The 20,731-nt window shown below is 43.7% G+C and overlaps 1 protein-coding gene across 4 annotated transcripts in view; it reads left to right on the forward strand.

Moving 5' to 3' along the window:
* The first annotated feature begins 3,996 nt into the window (after positions 1-3,996).
* Positions 3,997-20,731, forward strand: part of LOC135385267 (uncharacterized) — an 88,315-nt gene continuing 71,580 nt past the window's right edge. For 2 of the 4 annotated variants that reach the window (XM_064614474.1, XM_064614475.1), the window contains exons 1-6: positions 4,133-4,253; positions 13,493-13,630; positions 15,230-15,295; positions 18,165-18,332; positions 19,267-19,413; positions 19,890-20,230. In XM_064614474.1, coding sequence (XP_064470544.1) covers positions 4,215-4,253; positions 13,493-13,630; positions 15,230-15,295; positions 18,165-18,332; positions 19,267-19,413; positions 19,890-20,230 — 899 coding nt within the window. In that variant the 5' untranslated portion in view covers positions 4,133-4,214. The other 2 variants (XM_064614476.1, XM_064614477.1) reach the window with 2 other exon arrangements.

Raw genomic sequence — 20,731 nt, forward strand, 5'->3', positions numbered from 1 at the left:
TACCCGGGTAGAATAAAAAAACGCACCCGAAGTCGAAAATTTGCCAAGTAAATGTCACTTTTTTACACCGCCAATGTGAAGAGCGTGTCTAATTTACTCAAATGAATGATAATTGACAGGGATATTCAGAAGCTATCCCATCGGAAAATATAGCCGCGCATCATGCTTTTCGGAGCACCGGACCATAACGCGCTACGACTTTTTGAGCGCAATCCCTCCCCAAGCAGCACAATGTACTGAAAGTCGAGTGCAATAGGGATGGACGGTATGTGTCTTATCAATGTTCTTTAGTTTCAGGAGTCTGTTCAAGGCCTTCCGCCTACTCGTCCACCCCTATTGCACTCGACTTTCAGTACATTTTGCTGCTTGGGTCTCAGTCCGACGAAAGGAGGTTCCAAACCCAGCCCACAGAGTGATTGTAAAAAAAGTGAGTTCCTGAAATTAGGAGAGGGAAAGCGTGATCCCAGCGAAAGCCGGACGCGATAAGCCATGCCTATGTTATCTATTTCTGCTGTGCTGGTGTTGGCTGGGTTTCTAACCTCTTTTCATCGGAGTGACAACGATTGCGCTGAAAAATTCGTGGCGCGCTATCCTCTGGGAGCCCCGTAGAGCATGATGTTCGGCTATTTTTTCGATGGGATAGCTCCTGAACATCCCTGTCAATTATCATTAACTTGAGTAAATTAGACACGCTCTTCACATTGGTGGGGTAAAAAAGTGACCTTTACTTGGAAAATTTACGACTTCAGTTCGCAAAAATTTACATAATTAAGCCTACGTTACACGATATTCACATCAGAAAGTGGCAAAAAGCTAGTAAGAACAAATGCCGTTGACCGCATGATTCTAGGTGGTGTAGTTTTTTTATTATAATTATATGACACGTTTTCTGGGACACCCTGTATACCGTACTATACAGAGAAAGAAAAGCCTTTGACCCCTGCAGAGCACACGCCATTAACCAGAGCCATTAACCATAGTGGGACCGGTTTTGGCATAGTGTCGTCCCGCCTATCTCGTACACACAAAATGTGCAAATTCGCGATTTTCGCACTTATTTCAGACGAAATTTCTGGAACGTTCCCATCAGTTCACGAAGTCGTGCAATTGTAACATTGAGGAAGTGAACCTTTTGAACTCCAATTCATTTTAAAAATCCTGGACGTGTTTTCGTTCGTGCGGATTCTCAATAGTACTAGCGACCAGAGAGTCGAACCGAACCCGAACCGAAAAGGCTTATAAACCTATACCCGACAAACGTCATCATGACGTTGGTAGACAGACCGAAACCAAAACAGATCGGAAGGGGAGAGCTGTGTTCCACGAATGGGCAATTGTTCGCTGCCTCCTATTGAAAGAAAAGTCCGAGCGAAGGTCGCGTCCCTTTCAGAGACCATCGTAATCCCCCCAAGACCATGGCTTTCGGGTGCAACCTTGTTCACCACTGGCTTTGAACGTAGTTCAACTCTACCAAACTCGTGGCGCTGTCGAACATTATGACGTCATTTGTTAGAGGTCTAGGCCGAACCGGAACTGAATCGTTAAGAAAAATACTGGTAACCGGTTCAAATAACGGTTCACACGGCACTATAGGCGGAACTTTGCATGTTGTGCATGACCAAAAAAAATACTTTTTCGGCCTCTTTGTTTTTTTCTTCTTTTATTAGCTCCGTAGCCTTCCCCTTTCTTGCCGAAAAAGTCGTGCCCTGCAGGAATGCTCTGGATTTTCTGGAGTCACGAAATAATAACAACAAAGATGGTAACTTAAAACTGACTACTAATGTCTAAGACATACACATGAATATATACAGGGTGTCTCACCTAAAGTGATAAAAAAATTCCAGCTGGCGACGTACTCGTGGGAGGATTGTTGGACTTTCGGTAATTACCTTCTGGGAACATTTGCCGCCATTTAGGAAGGCTCTGGACAATTTTTAATTAAGGGATATTTATTATTTTAAATTGAACTTTGAAAATTGCCAAGAGAACATCACTTTTTTTACAGAGATATGAAGTTCTCCACGGATAGCCACAGACCCAACAAAAACTATGCATAGTATCGCGACATAAATAGTCTAAAAAATGAGTAAAAAGTCCGCTTTAGAACCGCCTGCTTGATTGTCGCAAAGAAGAGCGCACGGAAGGCGCGGGGAGATGAGGAAGTGTTCCCACCTCTTGTTTTACCTTTCTTTACCCTGCTTTCACCTTGATGCTGGTGACAACCGTCTTATCACAAAGAAGGCAAAACAAATGAAGGTGGAGACACTTCCTCCTCTAGACGCACATTTCGCGTGCGCTTCTTTGCGAAAATAAAGCAAGCGGGGCTAGAGCGCAATTCTTACTATTTTTTTTTCTCGACTATTTCTGTTGCGATACTGTGCATAGCTTCCGTTTTGTCTGCGGTTATCCGCGGAGGACTTCATATTTCTGTAAAAAAAGTGAGGATCACTTGGCAATTTTCAAAGTTCAGTTGAAAAATAAATTTCGCGCAAATAAAAATTGTACAAAGCCTTCCTCGATGGTGATAAACGTTTCCAGAGGGTAATTGCCGAAAGTCCCACAATCCTCCGGCGACTACGCCGCCAATTAGAATTTTTTATCACGTTAGGTGAAACACCCTGTACATATAAGGATTAGGGAGTAACGTCAGTTTTCGGCAGCATTCATGAAGTGACATATTGTAATAATATACTAGTCAGGCTCAGGGTGTCCACACTAACTGCAAAACTGATCGCTGACACATAGCGCGTGTGAGCTTACATAACCCATTACAAATAAAGGGCAGGCCACCCTCATGCTGGTCAGATTAGAAAGAACGTACCAAGCTGGTTTTCTCTGTGCATTTGAAATAAAAGACGTAAAAACAACCATACGACATCGTGTTTAAGAATAGCCAATGGGTCGAAAATGGGTCGAACTCTCTGTTCGCAGTTGCTTTTGCACGTGCTCTAGCTGTTTTTGTTCCACAGACACTTCACTCTAACTGCGACATGGTATCACGGCGGCGGTCAGTGATAACACGATAACATATGCGTGTTACATAAAGACCCGGGGCTCAGGACCGCACCATTCCAATCCAACTTAATTAAAAACGCTGAAACCCCCGTGCCGGGGAGCGAAAATGAGCCAATCCAACTACCATGAAGCGTCGTTCGCTGCTTAACGTGTATTCGTATCTACTGACTGGCAATCAATAATTTCAACGACTTAAATGACTTCAGATAAAGTAGCAGGCTCGGTTGACTGTTACATTGCTGCCCAGATTCTGGGAACAACCCGGTGGGTTAGTTAACCACTTCGACATGAGCTACGTGCTAGGGCAGTCAACCCTGACCGGCGTTGGTTATGTTCTTGTCGTAACCACTACTAATCTTGTCTTTCGTATCACGCAAAATATTTCAAACACGCCTTCCTCACTGTACCACACAAACGGAAGTGTGTTTTAACCTGCCTGTTGTGCTTCATTCCCATCCGTGTCCCCTGAACCGGTTCGTGAACCGAAACGTTTAGAAAAAAAAAAAACGGTTCGAACCATTATACATAGTTGCCTTCCGGAGCTGAACCGGAACTGAACCGATAAACGATTCGGTTCGACTCTCTGCTGCGACACACGCTTTTTCGTGAAGATCGACGATATTCACACACAAGTCTGGGTCGTTCAACGTGGTGTAACACATTTATTAGTTCCAATCGAGACCGCCATCAAAAGATATGCTTCTATTACTGGTTCTTGTACCACTTTGCTGCGCAGACATTCGTAGAACCGTTTCTTCGCTCGCCCTCTGTGTAGATTTCATTGTCGGTCGCGGAACCAAAGACAAAACGCATAACACAGAGTGCAGCTATCGCATACATGCGGCATTGCAACACAGAAACCACAAAATGGCACTGTCCCGCGAAGCGTCTCCCAGCAGACGACGGTAGTTCGTCACGCGCAAATGGGTCAAACGTCACTTCCTCCCCACTTTCTGGGCGAAGCGCAAATGCACTGGGAAGGGAGGAATGGCAGCTGACACTGGCGCACTCTATGACAGGAAGTGTCAACCATTGTACTCTCTTATGATTACGTTTTGTTAATATTAAAGGAAAAACCGAAGAAAACCCTTCAGGCACACCAGGTGAGTGGTACGAACCTAAATGTGCACCCAATATCACGGATAGACCTGTAAAGCGTTGAAAAGCTCCCAATCTGCGCTCGGACTCAGTCCATTTTGATGGATTCCTTCCACCCTCCGTTACCTGTGGTCCCTTTGGTACGGCCCTTCATGTTTCCCTTCTTATTTCCTGCGGGTCTTTGGTCCGCTAACCCACTCCATTGCAGGGGTGGTCAGGTGCTTTGAACAAGATGATGAGCCTCGCATAGATATCACGTGTATTACGTTGCCGGCTTGTGCGATGTGACAGCGCAATATGCTACGGTTTAATCGCAACAAAGAGGAATACGACGCCATTACGTGTCGGATGTTTTTTTCGTTCCGCCCTTATGTAGGGGATGTGCGGTATTTACCTTTGGCATGTAATATGCAGTACCGCTCCGATTTGAGCAAGAATGTGTTGGGATGATTTACAATATGCACTGACTTTCTTCTGTGGAAAACCGTACCACGGATACTTTGGTTGGGCCGATATTTTGTACCATGCTCACCTACTTTTGTCGTCAACGCAGGTTGATAGTTTGATGGGGGTCTCAAGTAAGGTTTTGCCATCGATCACAAAATATCGCAAAGTTCCGAGCGAAGTTCAGTGTGAAATATTTTATGCTTGTTCAGCGTTACGTATCGACAAATGCTGCTTGTCCAAATGCCTGCTCCTGCACTATTGATGTTTACGAGCGAAAATATTTGTGGTTCAATGAGTAAGTGCAGGCTGATTGAGTCGAACAGACTGGATGACATGAATATGAAGGCAACTTCAAAATTATAATATTCACCTTATTGCATTTACTTGCTTTCAAAACACTCCCTTGAATGGGCATTGCAAACTTGAAAAAAAAAAAAAAAAAGAAAAAAAAAATGCTGGACAAGGTGGTGGTGTGTAGGTAGGAGTCAGGCCAGAAATGAAACATTTATGCAAGCTATCACTGTTTGGAATCTGAGTTCGGTTCATTATTCTATTCTAGTCCGTCGTATTATTTGTGAAAACTGTTGACAGGAGATAACAAAATTACACGATGTAAAATTGTAAAGGCTATTGCGGACATTTTGTCAACTGTTCGTTGCTTGTATGAGATGTGAATCATCAATTACTGAAAAATAGGTGGTGAACGTTTAAAAAGGGTTATGTAAAATGTTGAGAACGCTGTTATGTGTTTATATTTATACTAGTATTTTAATGCTGATGGAAATCAGGAACAGCTATTTCTGGACAATTTATGATGTGAAAAACAGAATAGGAGTGGAATTGATGCTGGTTCTGTCTTGTATAATGAAAATGAAATCTGAAATGGAGTTAGAAACTGATACGAAGGAATGCAAACTGGAAAAAGCTTACTAACATCACAAATACTTATATAATATATTAACCGTAAAAACAAAGGTCAAGTGTAGATAAGGTATTTACGTATCAATTAGGCATCTATATATACAGCACTGTGGCTTCTAATTTTGTGGCTATCACCTCAGGCTCCGTTTTGCAGTCTCATATGAGAAATCATCCGAATTACAAAACTTCCTCAGTTAGAACCAACTGTAGAGCACAATCAACACGGTTCCTTACACTGTTGAAAATACTTGTTTGAAAAGATAGTGATTGGCAGGGCCTTTTGCTTTTCATCAGTACTTTTTACCTGTACGTCAAAGCCAGCTGTCAAGGCTACGCACCCATTCAGCTGAAGTGAAATGACGCAAGATCGTGGAACTCACTAAATCGTTAGTGCACTTTGTGCGGAGTGTCACTAAAAGATGCTGTGCGACAGCAAACATATGACACTAAGCGCAAGTGTCACTCTAATCACGGACACTAAATGAGACCATGTAACGAGGTATTAGAAATGTTTGCAAAAATTGCCGGCCTCTTTGCGGTGAAACAATAGTAATTGTCTGGGAACCTGAGACACGAAAACTACTTCTAATGGCGCATTCCATTGGCAGAGCTGAGTCAAATTTTTTTGCCCAGGGAAGGGACAAAAACTGTTCCATTGGCAGAATCGTGTCAGACGCTGAATGTTTCTTTGGCGGAGCAAGTGGAAAACATATGCTCGAAAGAGCAAAAGTTTTTGACCCACGGGACCAAAGCTAACCCAGGAGAGCATGGGCTCACGTGCTATGCGCAGCGCGAGCGTCGTACCTCGAGCGATTGTTAGCATTCCTTTGACGAAGCAAACCCGTGTGACCCCGCCGGGAGCATTCACTCAAACCCCACCCAGCACAGGGCAAAATCTGCTATCCCAATGGAATATGCCATAAGAGAAACTTTGGCAATACAGAGTGTGGGCAGTTGTGTAAGTGCCGCCTCGGTGTCTATTCATTTAGCCTATGGATGCCTTCTGTAACCTTCCATACTTTTGCTTGACTGGGTTCCTTTCTGTCTTAGGTTGGTTGACCTTTGTAATCCCTTTTCTCCATCTTTTTCTTATGAGTCGTGTATATGTACGTAACTTGCCTTGTGAAAATTCAACTTTTGCTGGTTTGAGTCGTGCGTTTGCTCTGTCTGTCCCTCTAGTTGTGCCCAGACTCAGGATTTTCATGTTGTGGAGTTTGTCCACCAGCTGGCCTACATCTATGGCCATACTCTTAGTTGAGAAAGTAACAGTCAGTTGAACGGTGGTGTTTATTCTACAATGTCTCGTGCTGTGGTAGAACTAGGGTTCAGACTTTTCGGTTTTATCCGACAAAACACTTGCAGGTATTTTTTGAAAATATTCGGATACATTCCAAAAATCGTTACGAATTGGTTCAGTGCGAGAATGGTAACATGCCTGGTCCACATGGGTCCTAGTTATTGACAATTCGGAAGTGAATGACCTGCAGGGCCATTTTCAGGTGAGTGGAGCTCAACACAGGTAGAAGGCAAGGCACGGTAGCTTCTACTAGCCTCTTACTAGGGACATCACACCACGATTTGATGTGAACACAGAGTATAGTGTACCTGAGTTCTTTGCAGTACTGCAAAGAACGATGTCACCTCACAGACAGCAACTTGTGCAGATACGCCTGCATTTTTTACAACTCACTGTAATTGCGTGCCACCTGTGCTGCCGTGGAGCCGATTACGTCAGTTGTATCCAGCATTACTAGTGGTGTTTTCATTGAGTATTCCACGCTTTTATGTTGTTTTATTACTTGCTTCCGATTTCTTTGGTAAGCTCCGATAAATCAATTCCGCATCGTTGTCGATGTCTCGAACCCCCCGAAAAACGCAGAATTTAAAAAATAATTTAAAACCACGATAAACACTCCTCAGATATTACGAAACGAAAACTCTGAGAAGTCAGAACCCCAGGTATAATTAAGTATATCACTTTTTCATGACCATGAAGCTTATGATAGTTCTTTCATTGCATTTGAAACACCTAGTGTTCTACATTATATAAACGTGTTCTGTAAATGTTACAGTTGTTAACATGTATAAACTTACTAAGGATTTAGCACGAAAAGACGAGACGATAGGCAACACAGACACAACGAGCACACAGTGGGTGCACCTTCAACAATTGTACATTTAATTAGTTAATTGTACATTTAACTAATTAATAATTGAGGTATTGTTCAACAATACCTCAACAGAGGCTGTGTCTCCTTCTATAGTTTCGTCTTTTTGCGCTAAATACTTCAGTACTCATGTGCCAACAGTATGCATAGATGTTGTTATATGTTTGCTGTAAAGGTCCACCCCCTCCTCCCTTTTCTTCGGTACCTCCTTTTACACCTGGTTGAATCAATTAGCAAACTTTTCCTGTAAAAGAAATGAACAAATTTAAATTTAAATGCTAAAGTATTGGCACCAGCTCATGACGCCAGCACAGGCAATAACTTGGTGAAGCTGTGCTGTGGTAATGCTAACTGTAGTCACTGAATTACTAACAACTTTTACATTCAGAGCGATCATTAGTAATAGTTATGAGCTAAGTGAAACAAACCATGAATCCACATCATGTAATCGTTGGAAATTACTGCAGTCATGATTGCCCCTGTAGCACTAGGTGCAGGCATTGCTATTTTGCCTGTAACAAGGGAGGCGGTAGAGAGGGGATATCTCTGCTCTTTCTCAGTTGCAGGCTTTCAAAGCAGAAGTATGTGTCACACGTGACGATACGATAATCAGGTTGGAGGGAATGTTTATTTTTTTTCTGTGCGTGTTGAAATGAAGGCCCAGCTGCAAGAGTGCACTGGATTCCTTTTTCCCACATTTCTGTGTGTAATAAATAAATCATTTATCCTGCCAACTGCTTTCTGTGTCTGGTATTTTTAGCGTGTACTTTTGTGCAAGCACCAGTCACCCTAATAACTCACGAAGAGTTCCGACACCAGGACTTAAACCGTGACCATCCCTATTTCTGCTCGGGGATGTACCCATTACACCCGAAATCGGGAGGGTATAGGCTCCAATCTTGGAGCCATACTCCTTGGCTTATTTGTCAATTATTTCAATTTCATCATTCGTTAGGTATGTAGGGGCTATGTCCCCATGTCGTCCCTAGATGGAGCTTGCCTTGGCTCCATGTGTTCTATGCCTTTCCTTGTGTATTTAATCTTTCTCGTTTCAACTCTGATGTCGTCTGCTTCTCGGTGGACTTCAACAGTCAAGATATATATATAAATAAGTGCACACAGGAAAAAGATTATTCAAGTATGTACGTGTGCAGGGTGTCATAACTAGACCTCGAATGTTTAGACGCTAAAAAAGAGCATTTTAGGTGCTTGTAATAGGCAGGAAAAGTACCAATTTAGGCAATAAAAGTCCCGTTTTGGGCTCAATAAAATTCAGTCTGCCGCCCGTCGGCTCAATGGCCACGCGAAGGTTCCCGCTAATTGCGCTTCCGGCACAGACAACTGTGTTCAACTTTATTGAGTATGGGCATTATTTATCTAAAGGTAAGAAGTCAGGCTGACTGGGTCAACTAAGGAATGTTCACAAAACAGTTAAACGATAAAAAGCGTTCATCTGTTGTAGTTGTAGAAGCAGCACCATTTCCAGATTTGTCGGCGTAAAGCTCCAGCGCTTGTTGCCAGGTGGTAGCTTACAGGTGGAAAATGTGTGTTCCACATCCAGGGACGTTAGCGGTGCAAATTTAAATGCTGGAATATCCATAGGACTAACGTCGTCTGGCATAGTTCCAGCTAGTACTGCGGCCACTGACGGCAAAGTTTTAAACCCCAGGTTTCTATCGAGTACATACTATAGTTTTTGCACAACTCTATCCTTGCACGGTGTCACTTCGCTTTTGTGTGGCAGACACTATAGCAAGAGCATCGCACAGAGCTTGGCCGAATGCCTCTAGACGGGTGATGTTGCCGGGGACGAAAGGGTAGTTAGCGGAGATGTACGCCAGCTCAGCGGGAATCTTGGTCAACCGTAAGATGTCTTGGGCGTGTTTCACACTATCGGCCTCTTCCCTCGAGAACTGCCGTACAACCGCGCAGTATCCATCAAAGTTTGTGTGCAGGTACTCAACCACTCTCAGCCACTTGTCCCATTGCGTCCAAAATCGGTTCGGGGGGTAACAGGGTGTCAGGCAGTTTGTTTATGAAGGCCTTCACCCTTGCATGGGCCTTCAGAAACACCTTCTTTACTGGTGAGAACAGCTTATTCATGTCTTTGAAATTGTTCCAGATTTCTTCTGCAACACAATGCAAAGCGTGCGCGAGACAGGTGGCGTGAATCATTCTGGGACAGAACACTTTTAGCAATGTTGCGGCGCGATGCATGTATGCTGCAGCATCAGTGTAGAGAAGCCACACTTTGTCATCCTTAACTCCAGATAATTACAAAACTTTCATGGAATTGTTGACAGAAGTAAGCCACCGTATCACCTTTTATGTTTTCCAGTAGCTTGCAGGATGTCAAATACGGGTGGCTGCTTTGATCTAGACTTAATTTTCTAAACACCATGTTGGCTACATATTGCCCATTGGAATCCGTTGTCTCGTCCACCCCAATCCAGATGCGGGACTCTCCTATTTTTTAAGGGTAGTCAGTACTCCTTTGTACGTGGAGCTCAAATAATTTTTTTGCATCGTCAACTGAGACGGAATTTTCGTTTTGCAGTACTTCTCCAAGAAAGTCTTGAAGACGAGGTTTCTTGAGCTTCACCCACGCTATGTTTGCTGCAAGAAGTGCCGTACACAAATTGGCATGCAGTTCACTGTTCCTTCCGTCCTGAGCACAATCCTTAGGATAGCTTTGGCAGGATGTCGATGGAAAGTCCTTTGTACTGTTGAACTTGTGCGTGGCTGTAGCAGCATGTTGCTCTAGGTGAGATTTTTTCTCGCACGGACCCTGCAAATCGCAGACTGAGGCAGAGGAACATCTTACGGAACTGAACTGCTGAATGTGAGCGTGCGGAATCAAACTCTGTGCTTACTTGGTTTCCGCACAGCTGACAGAGCACCACAACTCCACGAGAGTCAGTGGTCTAGCAGTTAAAACTCTCACTGCACGAATTGCCAATATTTCGGCTGGTCGCATTTATTTTCTGCATTGTGCAATGCCTGGGACCATCTACAGAGCCCATGTACAATGCGACAATGCGTTGTGCTGCGTCCATGCGTAGGGTTGCCACTTTTCGTAGTGAAAAATACTGGCTGAGAGAGAGGAGGTGGAATAGAGGGAAAGGGAAAGATGTCGGGAAAGGGAAAGTGGGTGAGGGGTGGATGAGCGCACATAGAGACAGAGCGATAATACGAGGAAATATAAGTTCCTGTGTGTGGCTGGATCATTGATGTTAGAAATTGCTATAAACCAGGCATGAACGGTACACTGGATCATATTGGAACAACCGGATTGGACTGTTATTTACTTCGAAAAATGCATCGATGCACACAAACCCTTCTTTGCAGGAGATCTCAAGATGGTTGTATATGGCCTAGGTTCTGTCTGGTTCGACACAACCACCAATAGCTTTGCACAACCACTGATCTTGTCCCCTCCGAACACAAGACTTAATCAATAACAATGATAATAATAATAATGAATAACTAAGAAAACAACTGGTGACTGCGGAGTTGGGTCTGTGCTCCAGATTTATTCAAGCCGTAGTGGAATGTTGAAGCGAAAACCTTGCAAAAGCCCCTGTGAAAGGCCTTCAGCCACAAATACCGGCAAAAGGCTGCCGGTATCACCTTCCGACCGGTAGCCGGCAGAGCGAGCAAATAACCGCCCGTGCCGGTATAATATCGGCCTGGTGGCAACCCTATCCATGCGCCAGTATGACCGACATCATTGGAACAAACTGGTCTCGCTAGAGTTTCGTTTTGCTCCGAGCAGCTATGGTAGCTAGAACGTGTGGTACCCCGACCGGAGAATATATTCTAGCTACCATAGTGCCAGTTCTCCCACTAGCTCTGCATGTTTTGCTGGGTGGCGTGTCGTGGGAGAGGTTTATGAATGCGTATCTGTGTTATTTTCACCAGCGTTAAAAATAATGCTACCTGAGACGGAATATATAGCACAACATTGTCGGCCGAACGCGTCCTGTCTTGTTCTTTTACGCATACAGAAAAAAATAAGGAACAAAGATAGATGAATCCATGCATTTTATGGAAAAAAACTACATTTTAGACGCAAACGTTGAACTAGGCGTTTATAGGCCCAATAGGACTTTTTTTATGTGAGATCCTCATGACTCAATTCGTGCCCTTGTATCGAAGAGGCACCATTAGGGTGTTTTTTTATTCGTTACAAAATTTTTTATTAGAAAACTAGCAGAGCAAAATAGATGCCGTTTTTGCAGTTGAGTTATATGGCCAGGAGAACATTCTTTCAAAGAAAGGATGTAACTACAAGATCACTAATTACCTAAAATTAATTAATTAACCCTTTAATTAGGAGATTTTGCACAAAAGCGAGATACCAGAACGGGGGAAGGTTTGTCGTTGAAAGCCATTCCATGTTTAAAAACCCTTAAACGCCTACGTGTGTTAAAATATCCATCACTGAATTTCGCTATGCAATTGAGCTGATACAAGAACTACACACTTTTCAAGCGCAGAAAGAGCAACAGGCAATCCACATGAGGGCCATGTACTTCGGAGCGATGTAGCTGATTGGTGTAGGAGCTAATCTGTTGGCCAGATAGACTTCTCTCCGACCCAGATAAGGCGACGTTCGCTTCATTTCTGCGCTCAGAAAGTGTGTAGTTCTTGTTCCGGCTCATTTGCATGGCGAAATTCAGCTGTGGATATTTCAACACACATGCACATTTAAGGGTTTTTTAAACATAAAATGGCTTTCAACAAAAAATATCTGCCGTTCTGCTACATCGCTTTTGTGCGAAATCCCCTAATTAAAGATTTAATTAATGAATTTTAGGTAATTAATTATCTTCTAGTTGCATACTTTGAGAGAATGTTCACCTGGCCATATAACTGCAAAATGGCATCCATTTTGCTGTGCTAGTTTTTTAAATAAAAATTTGCAACAAATAAAAAAGGTCAATAGAGTTGTAGAAAGAAAATGTAAATGGGTCTGCAAGGATTCACTTGACAGTTGTTGCTGCAGCACCTCTACTGTTCTTTCGTACTGTTTTACAGTGAAAGTTTACACCAAGTTATGGCTCCCGCTCCAATTTCCGTGGTAAAAACCCATGGGCCCCCATTGTGGCGTGGAACAATTAGAACTAGACTAATTTGTGAGGTGTATGGCAATGCAGTATGGAAGCAGCTTGCCACATCATCGTTGGGGCCGCATTTTCGGGAGCTCCTGTTGGAGGCGCAACCACTTTGTCGCTCTCTGCAAACCACAACAAACCTTGAGTTGACAAGAATTTGGTTGTGCTTCTAGTGTGACCCTGTGGAAATACATATCAGGAATGATGTCGTCTGTGTATTTCGAGCAACATTGCCGATACAAATACACGTCGCTCAGAAATTAGAGCTGTCCTATCAACTTTAAGGCGTAATGATGCCACTGTAGAACTTAACCGCTCAAAGTAACCGTTTGCCAAATTACCGTTGCAAGAGGGCCAGCGACTGCTGGAGCTACAGAAGCGATTGGAAAGTTCGTGTCTGGGCACCCTGTACAGCATAATGTAAAAACCCCGAGACTAGGGAACACGAAGGGACAGACACAACACGTGTCTGTCCCTTCGTGTTCCCTAGTCTCGGGGGTTTTTACATTATGCATCATCTTCACCAGCTCGCTTGCTTCCTAGCCATTTTTTCATTGTCATACCCTGTACAGGATCTCTCAGGAAATAAAATACATTAATGGTTACCTTCCTGGTGTTCTTCCATCCACTGATTTTTTTTTTGCATTGAAGCTAATATGTGTTCATGCAATTGTTGCACGAAACTGTTGTCCAGTTGATAACTTTTGAGAGCGCTGTTTAACGCAGGGCTCGGCAAGAATGGGGGAATCGTCCATGGGAATGAAGAGCAGCGATTTAGTGACAGAGAGCAGTCCTTCCAGCTCTCGAAGTCATTCCGCGGATGTGGTCTGGCCACCCCATGCGTACGCTGATGTCGGCATATCGGTAAGATACACAACATCTTTTGTGTATGTTCCTTCTGCACCCTGAGCGTTCTAGCACAAGCATATCGAGGGGGGAAAACATTGTCATCATCATCATAAGGAAAGGTAACAATCACAAGTGCCAGAGCCATTGCCCCACATCACTCTGGCAGCAGCCAGAATCGATGGTGACACTGTTGTGGTGAAAGAAGGTGAAGAGTAAATTTAGCAACACAGTTATTATGTTGTTCAAAATTGATGGAACATTAGGGTTTACAGGACAGAACTACCAAAATGCCACCAGCTTTCTTTCTTTTACTTCCTTCTATCTTCGTGTAAGTATACTATTCACCCAGCTTTTGAGTTTCTATCATCAGAAATCGATTTGCTGTAAGCTGTATGATTAAAGGGGCACTAAAATGCAAAAAACAACTTGTTCTCAGGTGAAAGCTTGGGTTTCAACAATCACTATGCAACCAAAATTATTTTACCTAGCACTGCCGTTTCTCACGAAACATCCACAAAAATACCGTCGTAGGCGATGTCCAAGGCGGATCCTCAAGATGCAGAAACTGTGGCAGCCAGTTGGGCAACATAACATGTTATTGTGATCCTTCACGTGCATTGCTCCGTTTTGAAAACAACTTGCTTAAAGGGAGACTTTAGAAGTATTCGAAAAAAATTAGGTAAGCATCATACCAAACACGAACCACCCCCTCGACACCGAATACAACATTTGCATTCGTTTTGCGCAAGTAATTAATTCGTAAATAATGACAATAGCGAACCGAAACCGAAATGCAAAGAGCAGAAAATGGAGCTCTATACTACGGCAGTTCATCCGGAGGAGGATTCCATGACCTCACCCAGTATTGTTGTCTGCTTCCAAGCCTGCATTCTTTCTCCCTTGCCGGATGATGTCAGCAGTGTGTTGCTTTCAGCGCCCTCTCGCTTCACTCAGTTTGAGTGAGATCTGCGCAGTTTTGAACAGAGATATTTCGTGTACATGTTCCTGACATACCAAAGGTTATGGATATACCAACCTTTGTGGTGATTTTGTTGCGCAGTCCCACTTTAACTGCCATTGGTTACATTAACCAGAAATGCATATCCGGTAGGGCAACTCCCCGATGTGCAAAGTAAGGCGATGGTCACGGGGCAGTGCCGAGTGAAGGGTGGTACCGAGAGGAGAAAGAGTTTGGTACGATTTTGATTGTAATTTCGTAACCAAAATGGAAATTTTGAGTAATGACACCCACTACGAAATGATTGCAGCCTTTGACATAATTTCAAATGATCTTGGGGTGTGCATTTGAGTGCCCCTTTAAAGTAAAAAAAATTACAGTAACACACCTTGCAACAGTGCTCTACTCTAACGAAAGAATAGGGGCAAGCAAATTCCGAGCTTGAAAGTGAAACTGGTGATATTGTTACCTTTTCGAAATGCATGTTGCACTCAATTAACCTTTGTCAATGAAGCATTAATATTTTGTGTTCAATTTAGTAATAGTTAGATATGAATGGGAAGATCTTCCTTTACAATATAATGGGTGCTAGAGGTGTTTGCGGGAATGACCCTGCCTTTCTCCTGCCCATAACAGACCCGTTTTTTGCTTGTCAGTTCCATCAACTTTATGAAGCAGTATGTGTGAAAGAGGGCATACGAGGCTTGAGCAGCGAGAAACAGGTGAATCAATGCATGGAACTTCTACGGGAATTCTCACAAACACAAAAATGTGTGTCAAAAGTGTTATGGCAAGATGATGCATTTGATGTTCGTGGCTCATGTTACGGCCGTTATGACTAAGCTTTGCTGACAGCATGATTTTTAATATGTTCACGCTCAAAAGCTGTCGTCTTGGTGGTGGTTCTCATCCCCAATACCGTAAGCAAAGTGTGTCATAGTTGTTGCATGCGACAGTACCGATCTGTGTATCGGACTCTGCCGGAATAAAGAAACAGTGAGCGGGACATTTGAATCTGATACGCATTCGTTCGATAAATGACGTATTTCCTGTGAGCAGTGTTCATCTGTTCCAGCTCCCAGCCTCGATTTGTAATCCATCGGTGCAGTAAATATAACGGGAACACGATTAATGCAGCTGTAGTGCTAGTACAGGAAGCCATGACCAGTGGTTCTCTACACTCAAAAGACAGAACTTCACAGCACAACACTCTCGCAACCAACTGCCATGCAGAATGATACCGGTGTCTTTCCTGATTTGTGGGAAATGAGGGCATATGCATTTTTGTGGCAGTTTAGATATTTACTACAGTGAATCCTCGCTAGTATGACTCCATTAATCTGACATGTATTATGACCGTTTTCTTGGGAACCATTTCGCCACGTTGTAAATTCATCTCGTTGTTATGACCGCAGCACTTGGCCCTCAGACAAGCCCCAAGGAAAGGCTACCATGTATCTCAGGCAGGGGCCCACACGTGTCAAAGTAGGCCGACAAGGTTTGGGATGACTCCTGATATTGTTGACCTCTGAATAATGTGTAGCGATCTACAAATGGCAAAAGAATGCCAAAAGAGATGCAGTGACCACAGGACCAGGTCACACAGTGCTTTTTAAGAGTGACATTGGTTCTGCCCAAAAGTTGCCCCGATAGTGCTGTGGGTGTGATGCCTGATGGTGAGCTGAGTGGGCTTCCCACAGGTCACTGCAGAGGGGGCAAGCGAAGCACTAATGGTTGCACTACTATTCTTTGAGCAATAGGACATTTATAACTAGTACACAGTTGACGGTGCTATTGTCTATTTAGAGAACGTGATTACTGATAATTGCTCCAAGTAAACTTTCCTAATGGACTTTTTCAGAAAATAAATCATCGTAACTATGTAGGCTTTTGTTCTGCGTAGCAGTCTTTCTGGAGGGTGCGTTTCTCGTTGTATTTCACTTTATGACCAAAAAGTCATGGGAACGGTGGTGGTCACATTGACGAGGGTTCACTGTAATTGTTGCAAAAAGTGGATGCCCCACTCTCTCCTCAAATCAGAAACGATAACTGATCGGTTGATGCCGTGGTTTTCTGCAGAGCGTGTTATGTGGTGTAGTCCTGTTTTTTAGAGTGTATCTGTTCATTCCATTCTATCCTTCTGTTTGTTGCCCGCCTTCGTAATGGAGGCGGCAACAAACAATGAAGTGTGAAGGCTGTGCATTGCGTACCTCAGCAAACGTTATAATGTAATATAATGGGTAAGTCTAATGCATGTGTAATGGAATCACAACTAGCTTTGCTATTTTGAAATTCCTGGAGTAATAATCAATACGTATACAATAGTTATGCTGCATGAAAGCTCTAAGAATGAAATGGCATGTGGCTGGTGTGGCACCTTCCAGTTTCCTTGCCAGTGTTTGTGATTTATTGGCCAGTCAAGAGAGCAGCAAGGCAGAATTACAACAAAATGGGGGAAAAGTTAGAGGGAATGCACACAGTAATACAACATCACATGCCCATATCCCCATGCTTTTTCAAGCTTTGCAAATATTTAGCAGTGGCTATTACAGTTGTTTGATCAAAGAGATAGTTTGCTCTCCACGCATCGATACGTTGATTTCTTTTGCAAATGATAGTGCATTTCGAACTTTATGAGGTCCGTGCGTGAGTTTCCCGCAGCTCGATCAGTATGATTTATTGTAGGCACCTGAAAGCAATGACATCCATGCAAAGGGGGGTCAAGAGGGCGGTCCGTTTTCCTGGCATTGAGATGTGGCTTCCTATCAGCAGCCTGAAGCAATGTCATGAAACGTCACGCGTGCCGAGTGCCGCCCCCCCCCGTAATGTGCTCCTCTCCCGGTGCTCAGCCAGGCTTCCGATGGCCACAGGAAAATACTGAAACTCAGAAAACACGTCGATTTCTAATGCAAGGTTTGACGCCGAGCTTGTTTTTTCCACTATGGTTAGAGAGTGAACTATCCCTTTAAAGGACATGGGCATAGGATGCTTCACAAGATACACTTGTGCTTTGCAAGCAGCTCTCGAATATGAAGTAATATGTATTGAGATCCTCAGCTAGGATATTGTACAACTAAACACGTGGGCACGTGTTGCTGCATCCCCTCATGAGCTTACGAATCACGGATGGTCTGAAGGGAACACTTTGAGAACCACAGGTCAAATCCCTTATAGAACTTTAGTACATCTTGTTTTTGGTGTGAAATGCATAAAGTGAGAGCTCTGCTCATTTCTTAGTGTTACACACAGAGCTTTGCATGTTTCATATGAGGGTTGCCGGGTGTAAGCAGTCCTGAGACAAGTTTCTTTCACAATACAAACAGTCAGTGCTGTGTTTTGGGCCTTGTTTTGTGTAATAATTTTGGCTTTTGCGACTGAATTAATTTGACATACTGAACTTACGTAATGCAGCGTGAGGATCACTTGAAATATGTTCAGAGTTCCACTGTGAGGAATTGTATTTTGGAAGAAACGTTCAAAGAAATTCTTCTGGAGTATTGGTCATCATTCATTCCTGGTCTGCTCCTGTCTCCCATTTACAGTCCAATCTGACACTGAACATTGTATTTGCTTTCTTTGTGGCCGCATCAGGTTGATTATTCTGGGGCGGCCGTGTCCCTCCATCAGCAGCATCCTTACGAGCGAGTCGGAGAATATGTGGGGGACGGTCGAGAGTCTCCACTAGTGGTATACCAGGAGGTCCCATCCCCATTCTCGCAGCAAGGAACCTCTGCAGCAGCAGTAGATGCTTATGTGCAGGTGAGTTCCTCTAAGGTAGCATGCGACCAGGTGCAACTGGTTCCAATCTAGTGACAAAATTTGATGGTCCAAGTGAGAATACCATGCCGAACCATCGTAGGCACGTACATTGTGGGAGGTGCACAAAGACGAAGGAACTAGAATTAGACAGGACAGGGACTTGTGCCATCTTGTTCTCATTCTTGTTCCTTCGTCTTTGCGTACTTCCCATGCTGTATGTGTCTACGATGAACAGCAAACTACTAACCCAGATCTCTATGATTATACATGCTGAACTACTCACCAAGGCACACTGTGATGCCTATCTTGCTGTTTCATTTGAAATTTCCGGATAGTTCTTGGTGCACTTTTATGTCTAGCATAAATTTTTGTAGCTTCCTGGGATGGAATTTATTTATATAACATAATTGGGGGTTTACGTTGCGAGACAACTGAGTGCAATTTATTTGTTGTGTAACATAATATGATTACCAGGTTTTGTCATATCAGATCTCTGCAAATGTTAGCTGCTTTTGTGTTACTGTTAGCAGATATTTTGATGACATATCTCAGCAGATTATAAATGTGGCATGATAGATTTTCTTCTTGAGCTTAGGAAATATTTAGTGGACTGCAAGGAGTTAACTAACAAGAATCCTAGGTAACTCCCCGGCGCTCTCAGCATTCTTCCACCAGGCTCACTTACACCCGCCTCCATTTGAGAAAGCACTCCAGACGAGATTTCCACCCCTTGTGTACATTCAGTGACAATGTGACATCCAGGAATTTTTTGTCCTTTTTGTCTGCGATGGCCTTGTCCTCTGTATGTCGCTAGTAACACTGTCTGGTTCCTGGCTCCTTCAGGTTTTGATTCCCGCAAGCATTGTTGTGTTACAGTTACTGCTTTATTGTGCATTTAAAACAAAGCACTACATGAAGTGCAAACTCTGATCAGGTTCCCTTTGGAGCACTTTCACGTGTTGCTGTCTTTCGGGAGTCCCCTATCCCATCCACATCTGATGCCCAACAGCAGCAGTATGAGCAGGAACTCGAAGCCAGTCAAGCAGATGAGATTGCTGCTATGTCTCAAGTGCTGGACCTGGTGTGTTGTGTTTACTTCTCTCATGTTTCTTGTCTGTCACGAGCATATTTCCTTGTAGAGTTTCACATTGCACGTGAGCACACGGCACACACAAATACCTTCTCATATTTTCGAGAAAAACTTGTACCTGTTTTTATTGCTGCCTAGATGCCATTCGAGGGTAGATTTAACTGATAACCACGATACGTCCTTGCACATTCACGCTATGAAGTAGACAGGTATAGAAACTTGTTTAGTGCCATTTTGAATGTTCTGAGTAAAGGCTTTTCAAATAAAGTGAATTTACGCCATTCACTAAATATTTGGACTGCCCGATAATTCGGACAGGTTTCATGGGTCTTAGACGTCTGAGAAATGTGTCGGCGACTGTATTCGGATAAACTTTCACACTAGCACAACGCTGGATGTACCGTATTGTACAACCTCCCTGCAGAAAGAATGAATGCAAAGTGTGGAGCCCTGTGTCTGCCTTGCAGCATCGATCCTCCACCTCCTCGCGCCTACCTTCTTCGAGCCTACTGGCCCCATCCCGAGTTAGTGTCTCTTCTCCTCCATCGCCTTCCCGCTCTCCCTCGGTGCTCGTCGTCCCTGGATCTATGTCGGGAAGCTCAGAAGAGGTGGTGTCCTCTCTGCGGCCAGTGTCACTGGAATCTCAGCTCGCTATGAGCCCAGCAGCTGCGGCACTTGGCCTGCCCGTCCTCCTGGAGAAATCTGCGCTTGTTGCAGCTTCAACTTCAAGCAGGAGCGGAGGGCTGGCCATGGCACAGAAGTTTCTCCTGGAGCAGGCACAATATTTAGCAGCTGATCTGAGCTCCAGGTGAGTAAATATATTTCCTTTGCTTGGCAGTGAGGATGCATTAGAGCACCAGCTTGATGTTGACCACTATTCTCGCACTAGTTGATGCAAGATCGTGAGCATATTCGGCTGTCACGAAAGTAAGGCTGTGCGAATAGTGATTTTTGGGTTCGAATCGGATAGTAAAATCTTCGAGTAGTAGCGAATCGAATAATGTCGAATACCACACAAAAATGTGTGCTTACCGTATTTACTCGCATAATTTGCGCACTCTTTTACCGAAAAATGACGCGAAGGTTGGGGGTGCGCAAATTACGCGAGGCATTAACAAGCAGACTTGAAAAATGTGCAAAATCTGTTAAAAGATGGTCCTTTAGGTGAATAGTACAATACAATCTCGGTGATAGGAATCTCACGGGGTAGTGGAAGACATTCATATCGTCCGAAATTCGTATAAACAAAATTACACCAAAATAAAAATTTAGGCAAGAAAATAGACAGTGACTGTTCATTTTCTATAAC

This window comes from Ornithodoros turicata, chromosome 2 (assembly GCF_037126465.1).
Source record: "Ornithodoros turicata isolate Travis chromosome 2, ASM3712646v1, whole genome shotgun sequence".
Taxonomy (NCBI): domain Eukaryota; kingdom Metazoa; phylum Arthropoda; class Arachnida; order Ixodida; family Argasidae; genus Ornithodoros; species Ornithodoros turicata.